The sequence below is a fragment of the Paroedura picta genome, chromosome 5, assembly GCF_049243985.1.
Source record: "Paroedura picta isolate Pp20150507F chromosome 5, Ppicta_v3.0, whole genome shotgun sequence".
NCBI classification, from domain to species: domain Eukaryota; kingdom Metazoa; phylum Chordata; class Lepidosauria; order Squamata; family Gekkonidae; genus Paroedura; species Paroedura picta.
Genome location: NC_135373.1, coordinates 87819428 through 87833332, shown reverse-complemented (window position 1 = coordinate 87833332; position 13905 = coordinate 87819428). Strand labels below are relative to the sequence as shown.

Sequence of the window (13905 nt, the reverse complement as noted above, 5' to 3'; positions counted from 1 at the left end):
TCTAACTGCAGATGGAATAGACCAACAGAGAATGGACCAAATGCATTTCGATGCCGAAAAATTGTTTTTGCAGCTCAACCTTTTGGTTCCTAAATTTTCTGATTAGGTTGGGTTTTGATTTCCCTTTTTGGTTTTGCTTTGGTAGCAGCTGCCATTAGAGCACAAGGATCTTCACAGTGTATGACTCCTCAGCCTTTTGCCTGAGATCAAGGATCTTCACAGTTTTGCTGAACATAATCTGTGGCAGCCAGTTTGTAGCTAGCTCCACCTCCTAGAGCAGCCATTTTGTGGCTACACTACTATTGCTGTGTCAGAATTCCAAAGGTGCATGCATGCTCAAAAAGGTTAAACACCTGATATAGACCTTGCAGACTCAAAAATAGTTGCATTGATTGACTATAAAGTTTGCCTTCATGGAATGGAAGCAGAAATCAAAAGTTATGATGGTTGTAATTAACTTCTTTGGAGAGAGAGCTTGTTTAAGGTTTATAGCCTTTTAAAATTAATTCTTGAATCTGTTTTCAGAAATAATCCTTTTTAAAAACTGTATCACTACATTTTTTCATTTATTATGCAGCATTAGTTCTTGAGCTACATACCATCCTGAACATAAAGTCTTCGCATATAACTTGGGAGTTTTTCAGTCTATTGAATTGGCTAGATAAGAGGTTCTCAGATGTTGATTAAAACTTTTTCATGCATCCCCAATGCCCTCTGCTCCTTCCTCACTTTTCCCTGGACAGCCCTTTTTCAAAGTACACACAGCAAGCCTATATGTCCTATGAGGCTTTTGTTTGGAAGAATACAATGAGACCTTTATCAGCTAAACTTTAAAAGTCAGTATATGAAAAAAAAAGTTTTCATATATATACATAGACTTCAAGGTCAGGTCTTTAGTGACTAGGCCAAGATAAGAGATCTCCCACCAGCAACCCTCTTTCCTGCTGCTGATCTGAGTGGCAGTGGAAGAAAAATAAAATTGAAAAAGCAACACTGGCAATGCCACTGTGTTACTTCTAAGGAAAAACCAGGATGTGACATAGGTTAGCTCTAGGAATCGCTGGGAACTAGAGATACCCTTTCTCACTTTGTTTCATTCATTCATTCATTCATTCATTCATTCATTCATTCATTCATTCATTATTATATTTATATACTGCCCTCCCCTGAGGCTCAGGGTGGTTTACATGGAACTGGAGAGGGAAAAATAGTACAGATAACATGATAAACTGAACAATAGTAAAACAGTCATAAGAGGAGAACAGTAACATAATTGAACAAACATGATGAGAACATCCCATTTTAACTGTAACATACTGATGGCCCCATAGAATGGACATATGGTGGTTCTCATGGGAGGAGGGCTCAGGGGTTAATGGGAAGTGATTGAATTCAGGTCAACCTCAACCAAAAGCCTGGTGGAAGAGCACATTTTTGCAGGCCCTATGGAACTGTTTAAGCTCCACTAGGGCTCTGATCTCTGCCAGGAACTCATTCCACCAGGTGGTTGCCAGAATGGAGAAAGCTCTGGCCCTGGTTTGAGGTCGTGAGCTTCCCTGGGCCCAGGGATCACTAGGCAGTGGGTAGTAGCAGAGCATAAGGCTCTCTGAGGGGTGTAGGCAGAGAGGTGATCGGAAAACAGACTAAGTAGCATGAGTAACTAGGATGACTGTGTTAGGACTATACTTGGTGCTCCTAAAATTCTGGGTTGCAAAATTTGTGGAGATTTGGACATAAGGTGGGGTTTGGAGAGGCAAGGGAACTCAGCATGGTATAACACCATAGACTCCACCCTCCAAAGCAGCCATTTTCTCCAAAGGAACTTATCTCTATATTCTTGTGATCAACTATAATACCAAGAGAGTGTCAGACCCTCCTGGATGTTGGCAAACCTAGGTGCTACTCACCCACTTACGTTTTCCAGGGCTGGGCAACTGGTGTTCAGAAGCCAATAAAAACAGGCTTTCTCTCTGCCCTGTGAAGAGATATGGATGCTAGATAATTGAATTCCTGAATTTTCCAACAGGCAGGCTCAAAGGCTGAAAGTCCTTGCTCCCATTCCTAGAACACAGAGAGAGTTCCACTTTAATGTTAGCAAGATGGGCTCACCATCTGTCCTTCCAGAAGCCATGCAAATCCTCAGGGGTTCCCAAATCAACTAGGCTAGATGGCTGGCTGGCTGATTGGTTGGTGGGTTGGGTTGGGTGGTTGGGCTGGGTGGGTTGGTTGGTTGACACTCTCAGCAAGGCCAGCTTGCAGTGATTTACAATCTGAGATAAGAATACAATAAAATATATAAGAACTCAGTTTATGTTCAGTTATCCATTGAATTGATATATGCTCTGATATTTAGTTTGTTCTGTACAGTTTGTGTTATGGCTGTTCTGATGTTCTTGTTTTTATGAATAGCAGTTGCTGCAGATAAGGCTGCTTTTGGAGGGGGCATTTTAAGCGCTACAAGAGCCTTTTTGGTATAGAATGTTTCAAACTTTGTATAGATATCCTCACTTCATACCACTCTCATGTTCTATTTGGTCCTTTAAATTTTTGTTGACTTTTGAACCAGACTTGTTTGGCTTGTTTGTCAAGTACACTTTAAATGAGTCTCATAATTAAGTGCAATTTTGCAAAAAAAATCAAAATTATATTAATTGCATAAAGCTAACACTACTATCCACCTATTTTTTCTTATTATTGAAATTAGTCTAGCCCCTAAGGGTGCATGGTTTTGTTGAGCCCTTAAAAACGTTTATTATTTCATGCCTCTTAACTACTCTTAATTGTCCATTATTCACTCTAGCCTATTGTGCCATGGAAATTCTAACTGTTTCTCTTGTGGAAGAAATCATAAGAAGCCATTATATGTTATTAGTGCTAACATCCACCACTGGAGTATTTATTCTGTGCAATGGCCATAACCTGCTCCTTCCTCCCCGAGAACAAAGTAAAATACAAGATTCAGCAGTGTCAGTCAAAACAGATGAATTTACAGCCCTTAGAGTCTAGTTATATATGCTGTTTTTCCCTCAGGCAAATGCAGGGTTGGGCTTTCTTGAGTGCCCTGAAAGATGCACAAGAGAAATCCTAGTCCTTATCAGCTATTTCATAATGTCCTGGCCACTTAGTCCAAGAATGCACATTATACATTTATTTAGCCTTATACATTTAGTAAGGTTATACATTGAGTAAGGCTATTTTTCTTTTGGCAATTGTACCAGTTTTGTATATTCTAAATTGAAGTGCTGTCGGTTGAACATGATCTTGGCATGAAGAACACATGTCAAAAGTTGTGGAAGCTACACTGACCGATGAAAATTCTAATCTTTTTATAATTAGCTGCTAGCTAAATGCATTTACTCTTTATGGGGATATGTATTTAGTTTTAAAAGAAACAATGCTTCTTTTTTTAAAAAAATGCCATTCTTACTATGCTTCTTCTTTTATTTCTTAGTCTATCATATAATTTCCGTTATGGATTGCCATATATTCATTAATGATTGTGTGCTTTTCTTTTCCATCCATCTCTCTTCATCTCATGAAAAGCACTTCTGGGTAAGTCAAGCCACAATGGTTGCTGATCATGACCATTTTCAGCACCATGTTTGAATTTCTTATTTTGCTTCCTTCTTTTATTATTCTTTTTGTTTTATTTTTATATAACCACTTTACGTTGCAGATCTATGTGGAAAGTTAAACTCTATTTTTAAATATTTTAAGCTGGGCAGCATTTGAAGCCTTTTCAGGGTATACTCATGTTTCTTTTTACCCAGTAATTACATATGAAATGAACTGGGTGAAATCCTAGATACCTGAAATAAAGGCATCATGGCACCTTTGTGCTGTAGGTCTAATAGTTTACTCAGTTTTTGTTCTTTCCATTGTTTTATATGAGCTGTATACGAAACAACAGGATTTTTGTGTCAACTTTTCCACTCTTGCTTTCAGTTCTTGCCAATTCAAATCATTTGCAAGTTGAAAATATATTTTATTACTATTCTTAATTTGGCTAAAGTTTAAAATTCATCAGGCCTTATATAATTTTCCCATGCAACATATAAAGAATTACATGAACTGTATCACCTCAGTGAGCCTGCTTATAAAAGCCTTTAGTTTGGTGAGAAGGAGATGGGGTAACTCATTCTTATAATAAATCCAAGCTGCAGTTATTCTTTCTTTATATTTACTGAACATATTCTTTTAAGAAAAGGAACCATACTCACTACCTTGTGGTGTACGCATATGTATTTTTATCCCATGGTTACAGCATTATTTAAGCAAACATGAGCAAATTGCTATTTAAGCAAAACTTTTAAAAGAAGATTTGTTAATTGGGCATATGGATGTTTATTTATGTTAATTAACTGGGATTAAGTACAGGCAAGTATTTCCCCCTCCAGTCTCTTTGAGAAATGTGGACTCTACATTAAACAAATAAGTGGTAAATTAACCCGCCCATCACATTGTATCCCACCCTTTCTCTGGGTGACATAAGAGTAAGAAGCTGGTTAAGAGTGATTGGCTTGGGGTCACTGGCAGGGCATTCCTAAAACAGCATTTCACCCTTCTAAGTCCATTGAAATTAGTGGGTTTAAAAGGGTGCAAACCGTGACACTCTAACACATTGGCCCTGGCATGAAGCATATCCAAGAAATAGAGTGGGTTGGGTTTAAAAAAAACAAACAGCTAAGAACAGTATTCTGCTTGTAGTATAGATCATTGTTATAGACTGGTTCATGTCATAGCACCTGCGTTTTTATAAACAATGTGAAATGGAGGGCTGCAGAAATAAAGGGGAACCAGTGGAAATTACCCCTCCCTTGCTAAAATAGAAAAGCTTTCTTTCATGAAATAGAGGTTTAGATCCAATTTATTCTATTAGACAGAGTTTTAGAGGATTTTTATAATGCTATCAAATTGTGTTAGAAATAATGTGACCAGATTGACCCACTTTTGGAGGGACATCTGGGGGCACCTGGCAAATTGTACTTATGTTGAAATTAAAATATATATATTACAATACTATTTTTGCATTCTATCTGTTCTATGCATTCTATGAAAATTTTTGTTGCTCCATATAGACCAAATGTTTAAATCAAGAACCTCCCCAGTCAATGGTGTCCTGCTTTACCAATGTTAAAATCTGATCATGTTAGTTAGAAATACAGTTATACTTTTTATATATAAAGTCCTACATGAAAATGATCAACTTATGACTGTTTCATAAAGATACAGAAACAAATACCCAAGTTTATTGACCTGCCACACACATTCAACAGTGCACTTTCTGTGTGGTTCGGCAGTGCATTGAAAGTGCATTATCTGGGCAGGTTAGGTCAACTGGAGCCCAGTTCATTGTGAGCATTTTCTGCATAGCCCCTACAGAAACAAAAGGAGTCATGCAAAAGTATATCTCCTTATGCTAAAAAAAGTTTTTTACTGAGCGAGACCCTTTCTTAATGGAACTTCTTGTGATTTCTTAAGTAAAGCTGCACCATATAATTTAAGTCCACTGTTCTACAATTTGTTCCTATTAACTAAGACTATTCATAATATAACTGTTACAGAGTCCTTGTCTAGTGGGTCTTGTAAGTTTAATTTGTATTGGAATCTCCCCACTTTACCTGTTATTTGGTAGAGAATGTGACTGATAATCTATTTCATGGGAACAAAAATCAGTATCTTCTCGAAATACCAGTGTTCCCAAATAAAACTCCCTCTGTGTTAATGCTAACCTTACTTCTTCCTCATTTGCATATTTCTTAAAAGGAATTAGCCAGTGTTTTTCATTATTGTGCAGAACTGAATTATAAGTGGTGTGATTACTTCTAGACCTACCATTGATTAGCCCTGATATACTGTGAAATGGTGCAAATCATTTAAAGTTATAGTGGTGACTCTCCTTAGCAATAACTCTTATTTATTTCATATATAGCTCTTGAGAAGACATTGAAAATAAAGAACTGTCACTCTTGATAGTGACTGTCTACAGACTTTTTGCATGCCAGTGGTTGCAGGGTCACTCCTCTGACATAGGGAACCAGGATTGGGTGTCTCTGAGACCTATGAGAATTCTTGACATTTAGGCCAGTTTGATTCAGCATATGGCAGCTTTATATTTTTACCTAGCTGAAACACGTTCTCTATACTTTGCATTCTATTTATTTGGGTCCAATACATATTAAATTACATTTTTCTCTTATTTATATAACTAGTGGAAAAGCCTGTTTGGAAAATAGGCAGAAGACAGGGCAGCCTCCCACCCCTCTGGGGAGAGGATGCAGTGAGCCTTTTCAGTGCCCCCTGCATGGTGAGGACACCATGGAGAGGGGTGGGGTGGTGGTGGGGAGCACAAGCAGTCTTCACTGTTGCTCTGTAGCTGCAAGGTGGCCTCAGAGGGGATGTCGGGGCCTCCCTGCCTCCCTCCAGCAAGGATGGCATGGAGAGCAAAGGGGTGGGGGTGGAGAGCGCAGATCAGTTGTACCAGTGCTTCCAGCAGACAAGATATGCAGTGCCATCCTTGCCACCGCCTCACCACTGCCAGGAAGGGCAGCAACCTTCTCCATGGAGGCTGTGCAGGCCTTTAATGCCTCATCACCACTCGGGGGGGGGGCTGAGAAGGCTGGCCAGGCCTCCGCAAAGGAGGCACCCCCTCCTTCCTAGCCCCACCAGCAGTGAAGAGGTGGCAGACACATGGGCCTATTATGCACGTAGGGGAAGGTCCACATTTGAGGTGGGATGGCGGCAGCTAAAATCACCAATAATGCACGCCGCAAGTGGCAGCCAGGTGTAGAGTCAATGTATGCCACCAAAAAAGCTGCATTAGTGAGATGCGGAAGAAAGTGGAGCTTCCCGGGTGACCAGGGCGCAACCAGAAGTGGCTCCGGAGTGGCGGCGTGCATAATCGGGGAGGTCCGTGGTATATAGGGCTTCTGGGTGTGCTTGCTCTCTCCCCTTCCGTGCCCGTTGGTTCTGCTGGCAGGGCCTGCGCCTGCGTGTGCCATGGCCACCCTGCTTGGCAGGCCAGCCTCAGTCAGCACCGTGCTCGCCTTCCTTCCTGTTTGCTCTGCATCGCTGCCTCATCGGCTGTTCTGGGTTTTGACGCCGTTACGTTCATCCCATGCATTTGCGGTTTGATTCGCTTCTTCCTGCTCTGCGTTTTCCATGCGACCGCCAACCGCCATTTCAGTGGCCATGCATAATAGGCCATGGTGAAGGCTCCACAGAGGAGGAAGCCAGTTCATGAAACACCCCCACCAGTGGTGAGGATGTACACTGGCTGGTCATGGCAAGCCATCCAGCTTACCTCCTGCTTGCTCTCTGTGGTGGGGGAAGTGGGAGGAGGAGGGGGTGGAGAAGAGCCTCTGGCCCTCAGTAGAGGAGGGACCTCCCAGTGAGGGGCAGTCAGAGGCCCCTGGTGCTTCCTGATGGCATGCCAGCCCCTCTGAGTTACCCTCAGTGGGGAGGGCTCTCCTCCCCTCAAAGACCAATCAGAGGGCTGCACATTTTATGTGGTATGATATAAATGTCCTTATATTATTTTTTGTATCGTTTCTCTTCAGTGAGACCAAAAGGGGCTCACAGAAGCATGAATGTGATATAAACATTTCTCTGTGATAATCCAACAAACTATTTCTTGGACTGGTCCAAGATTTTGTAGCTGGATCTCCCCAAAGGCAAAAGCTGAAAGTCACAGCCTTTGGCTCTTGATTTTAACTTGCACTCAAGGGCTTGTACCTCTGGCCAGGCCGAGGCCATATAAATGCCTTTTACAGGAAGGAGAGAAAACCACAGCTGAGATGATATACAGATAGTTAGGCATCCCCCAGAGCAATTCCTGTAGTGTAACAACCCTGTCTTTTAAGTCTGCTTTATACATTTAGCAGGTACATACTGGAACTTTGTATTCTATTTAGAACTGTGCATTTTTTCCTCAGTTTTTTTGTTTGGGTTGATTGGACCTGGATGCCAATACTGGTAAATTATTCAGATCAAGGACTCAATAGACCTGAAAAAAATTGGGGGGGGGGGGGGAGCAGGAAACCTGTTAAAAACAGTGGAGAGGCAGCTCAGCTGGGGCTCTTATTTGTGGGGGGGGGGCTTTAAACCAAACTGGAAAACAAATTGTCAAGCAACCAATCCTGTGGGAAGAAATAGTACAGGAAGCTCAGCTTGGGCTCTGCCAGGCAGCCCAGTTTAGACCAGACCACCTATCAGAACCCATTAAGCCTATCCTGCAGGGAGAGCAAGGAAATCTGTTTCAGAAATCTGCTAATTCTCTTTCAACCCATTCTATAAAATCTTTACTTGTATAGAAGTATTCTTTCATCTTATTCCTGCTCAAATATTTTATTAAAGGATAAATTGCTCTATTATGCCGTGATCAGGGAAAATGAAATGTTAAGCAAATATTTTAAATTAAATTATGTAACATATTTCTTGTTCCATCCTGTTGAGGATTTAGATGTATGGGAACTGTTTGTATGTTAGACATACTTTGCAAATGGATGTTCAGGGTACAGGGCATATTTGCAGAATGAAAAACTGTTTCACCAAAATACTTTTAGCAAGTAATAGCTCCTCCTCCCAAGACCTTAACAGTTGAATAGAAAAATGAAGACAACTAATACCTTGACGTACAACAATATCATTGAATCTATGGTATTTGTTTCTAGCATGGTTAATAGTTTGTGATTCACTTCTAGACATGAACTTCTGGAAGAAGCTCGGAGGAAGGGATTACCTTTTGCACAGTGGGATGGGCCTACAGTGGTTGCATGGCTAGAGGTAAGCTCTGGGAAAATCCTTTGAAAATGTGCATTTATCTGATGTTATCATGTATTTAAAGCATTTTTAAGAGTAAGGTGGTAATTCAGGCTCTATCACCATGATTCTATATAACCTGATGAGAACATAATGGCCAGCAAAAAACACAAACTCCAAAATTTTAATGATACAAATTAAATGGTTTATTGAAAAGTACTGTTGCACCATGCACTACAAGAACTAACTGCATGAAATGCAAGATATATGAAGAATACATGTTACATGAAGGAATCTGATGGAGAGCCATCTGACAGAGAGGCTGATTCTGGCTTAAGGGGGTGGCAGGTTACATGGGATGAGCGATAGGGTTATGAGTGTCCTGCATAGCGCAGGGGGTTGGACTAGATGACCCATAAGGTCCCTTACAACTCTATTATTCTATGATTCTATGAATTGCATGGATGTAATTTCACTAGAGAGATGTATAGTTACAATACAGTAATATGGGATACAAAAACAGGTAGTGCATAATCATATTTGTTTGTTTATATGATACCGTCCCCTGATGCTCAGGGCTGTTTACATAGTACATAAAAATCAATACATGGAACTTAGTTTTTCCATAACATGGACATAATTACAATTACAATATGAAAATAAGTACAGTATAGTTCAGTTTTAAGCCAGCAGAGGACACACTAGGTAGTAGAGAAAGAACCATAAACCAGAATGCATTATACCTGAAACAAAGGGTTGCAAAGGGCATGTGCATTTGGTTCACCCAAACAAAAAAATACCAAAAAAAACCCTCCCTTACTAATATTTTTGGGTATTTCTAAGACAAAGACAGATTCTCTAATCTGCTTCATCTTCTGGTATTGTTGTTGTTGTTAGATGCGAAGTCATGTCCAACCCATTGCGACCCCATATCTGGTATATCTGACCCAAATTGGCTCATGCCACTGGCGGGTCCATTGGTTCTTGGTTACCTGTGATGCTCTAGCATTCAGCCAAAACTTTATGCAGAAAATGCCCTGGTTGTGCTGAAAGTGATGTCATGGCAGGATGATGAAAATAGCCCTCCCATTTCAGCACCATACTTATCCCACCATCCGAGTGGTGGCAGGAAGGGATCAATGGGGGCAGGATATTTCCTGCCCCCAACAGGAGGATGGTAACCCAAGGCAGCAGGGACTTGAGAATAAGTCTAAATCAGAAAATAAAGGGGAGGTCTCCAAATGTCAACATGGGGCACTTTTAGTATCATATAGTTTTACTAGGGGCCAAGCCCATTGCATTCATGAATACAATGGCTGCTAGATTAGGAGGGGTAGAGTGGAAGAACTCTGTGGACAGCCTCTTGCTCCCTCCAAGACCTGGAAAGGCTGCAGGCAGCTGTTATGGAACTCACCAGCAGCTCTCACACAGCAGGGATCTGCAGCCTCCAAGTCTTAGAGGGCAGTGGAAGGACGAGGGGGTGGTCAGGGGTGGGGGACGGAAGGTGATTGGTTGGCCACTAGACAGACAGGCAAGCTGGTTGGAGGATGAGGCCCTTGGGGTGGGACAGCCGCCCTGAGTGGGTGTTAAGCGACAAGTGGCAGTTAAGAAAGGAGACACGCTCCTCCTCCAAGCTCTCACCAGAAATATATTATGTGGAACAGATTGGACAATTCATGTACAATAATAATCTTCATTACTTTTTGGAACAGTCTAACCATCTTGTAAGAACACCAAAATGACAGGCTCCATTTACGGCTAAAGGCACATTGAAAGATCTCAATTAATGATCTAATAGCTCATTTCTGGACAGTTTGCATTTCAAGTTGAAGCTTCTCTGAGGAAAGTGCAAAGGGAAAATATTCACCAAATTCATTATTTATTCACCAAATTCAAACATATGCCAATCTTTAGCATGCCTAAAATATGATCAACAGTGCTTTAGCAGTGTTACCGTGATCTAGATTAGATATGTACATCACTTTGGAAGAATTTTTTTTATGGTAACTACACTATGCTTTAGCACATGAAGTCATTAGCACTTATATAGTGTAAACAAAAATATCCAGAGAAAGCTATTGGTTTAAATTTTGTATCATGCTTATTGGATCCTGATTATATTCTGGATCCTGATTATATTCAGGATAGGATACAAAATCAGGGCTATCCTGGCTGAATCTAGGAAGGGGGAGTATTTGAAGTCTGAGTGCATGGAACTCACCAGTAAAAAGAGTGCTGTCCTGTAAAGTTAACAGGTTCCCTTGAGGAAATGGCCCTAACAAACTCTGATTTCATGCACAAGCACTTGTGAGGAAAGTTTTTTGGGGGTTGCCTCACATAGAAGAATTGGGATAGCTGTTTTGACGCTTCAAAATACTCAGCCCCAAATCTACACAATTACTTTGTCTATGATGCCATTCATGTCCATCTTTCTCTGCTAGAGGACCACAGGATGCTTGATGAAGCATCTAAAAAGCTTTAGTATTCAAATGAATGGACTTCAAGGTCTGTATAAGAGAGAGAGACTTGAGCCTTTAGGAATTTTTGAAGAGCTTTCAAATGAGAAGGGACAATGAATCATGTAATGCATAAAAACAAAGGTGTCACATTTAATTGTGCATAATTTCTAGCTTTGTAAAAACTAAACATGGAACCCAAAGCTCCTTTTTATTCCTTTTCTGTAACTGGACTAAGATGAAAAGACTAAATTGTTAGATCTGTGAATAGCCTCAAACTTGACTGAAAGACACATTTAGTCATATAAACCTACCACTTGCAGTCCGAAGTCTTCCATGTTGAACAGTTGTATCGTGATCTTATCTTCATGTTGCCTGGCTATAAGGTACCACAATCCCTCAGGAGTATACTAAAGGTCCTCTTGAACAAACGAAGTGCAATTTTATTCAGAGAATAAATAAAGGAACAAAAGGTTTACCAAAGCCATTCCTAGCAACTTGCCTAGCCAGTTTACCCAGAGCCATAAGTAAAACATGGTCTGGAGCTGCTCCAGATTTTCACAAAATGCCTCTTTTGTCTCACCTCCAGTATCATGTCTAATAAAGTTTCAGGTGGGTTGGCAATATCAATTTAACTCAATTTTATTTTTTTCACTCAACAGTTGTGGCTAGGAATGCCTGCCTGGTATGTCGCTGCTTGCCGTGCAAACGTGAAAAGTGGTGCCATTATGTCTGCCTTGTCTGATACAGAAATTCAGAGAGAAATTGGAATCAGCAACCCTCTCCATCGTCTAAAGCTCCGTCTGGCAATCCAGGAGATGGTCTCTCTCACAAGTCCCTCAGCTCCCCCAACATCTAGGACAGTGAGTCATGTCCATCTTCCTCTCTGTACTATTTGATATCAATTAAGAAAACAGCAACAATTGTGATGTGAGAATACCTCTTCAATAGTATACCTCTCAAAACCTGTTAATTAATCTATTGTGTTTATAGCCCAGTGCAGCTATAAATATAGTTAATGCTTTAACTTTGGTTACATTGAGAACATATGGTGAACATTACATTGAGAACATAATTTAGTTTGTCAAGTTCAGCCCTGTCCTCAGAAGATTTGTGTTAGTAATTTGTGTGAGATCTATTTATTACTTTGAAAGCTGAGGGTCTAAAGCAGGCTTTCTCAAACCAGGGCTTTGCTAAATTTGTTACACATTTATTGGGTGATAGGACTCTATATGGTCATATTGTCCCACCTCTCCTCCCCAGTTGGACAGTGATGGGCCCAGAGGGGGTGGGAAAGGGAGGGGCCCCAAGTGGTTGTGTACACAGCTATGCTTCCCAATCATATTTTGCATGATTGCACCTCTTCTGGGGTCTCCCGAAGCCTGAAGAATGTTTCAGGGGTTTCTCAACAGCAAAAAAAGTTGAGAAAGGTTGGTTTAAAGAGACAAGGTGACGCTTTAATTTTAGTTATTCAAATTCCCTTCAGACCATTACTTTAGATCTGGTTTGTAGCCAGTCCTCCTTTCATAACAACTAACCCTGATTAAACAAAACAGATGCTTGAGCAAAGGGTTTATAAACTTCTAAATTGATTGTAGAAATTGCCTTAACTTTCCTTAAATTCTTACTTTTCTGGTGGCACTATATCTCATTTTTTAAGGTTCTGATTATGAATGGAATGCAAGAGGTCTCTGGCATGAAAATGAAACCTGCTTCTCACAAGATTTTTTATCTTGTGGAAATATCCATGTATGAAGTTTCTGCATAAGACAATTAAAGACTGAAATATATTATATTGACTAAGTGCCCATTTATTTCAAACTAGAAGATTTGCAGAAGTATCAATATATTTTTTGGAAAGTAAATATTGTATATTAAACTGTTTAAAAATTCAGTTATCAACTGGAGTTAGTTTCCTAAATAAATGCAATGGGAAACCAAACTAATTTTACTAATTTGATTGAAACTCCTTTTCCTTCCAGTAAATTCCCAAAATGTCTCCCCCCCCCCAACTCAAAAAATCTCCAAATTCTCTTTAAGAAACATGTCAGTGTTCACTCTGAAAAGCAATGTTGTATAGTGGAGTCCATGGGAGAAGAAATCAATCCTTATCCTTTTTTTACAATAGGAAATTTTTCTCCAGATTAGGTAAACCCACTTTTCCTTACAAACCTTTTCCAATCAAGAACTGTATGATTTCTTTTTCCCTCTATGTATCTCCTAGAGTAGCGGTCCCCAACCTTTTTCCAGTTTAGGACCGCCTCCGGGGTTGAGGGAGAGCTGCCAGCCGGCCACGCACATGCACATTTTTGCCAGCAGGTGGCACTAATGCACATGCGCAGTGTAGCCACGCATGCACATTTTCGGCAGCAGGGGGCACTAACTCGCATGCATGGTGGCTTGTGTCTGCTGGCATGCCGGAGGCCGCGCCTGCCTCTTCCCCCCACTATCACAGCAGGAAGCTAGCTTTGGCGGCCGCTTCGCTCGGGGCCTGGCAAACTTCTTGCAGCGGGCGGGGGGGAAGAGGTAGGCGTGGTTGCTGACGGCCCGGTACTGAGGCCTTCACAGCCCAGTACAGGGCCACGGACCGGGGGTTGGCGACCCCTGTCCTAGAGAATTATTTTCATGTTCTTGAATGATCTTCCATTCTAAAGTTTCCTCCCCAAATAGATATAAAAATAGGGCAAGT

At 40.9% G+C, this 13905-nt stretch overlaps 1 protein-coding gene across 16 annotated transcripts in view; it reads left to right on the top strand.

Annotated features, from left to right (window-relative positions):
* PPFIA2 (PPFI scaffold protein A2) overlaps positions 1-13905 on the top strand; it is a 230818-nt gene that overhangs the window by 198467 nt on the left and 18446 nt on the right. For all 16 annotated transcript variants that reach the window (XM_077338920.1, XM_077338919.1, XM_077338924.1 and 13 more), the window contains 2 exons: positions 8703-8784; positions 11879-12079. In XM_077338920.1, coding sequence (XP_077195035.1) covers positions 8703-8784; positions 11879-12079 — 283 coding nt within the window. The remainder of the gene's footprint in view (positions 1-8702; positions 8785-11878; positions 12080-13905) is intronic.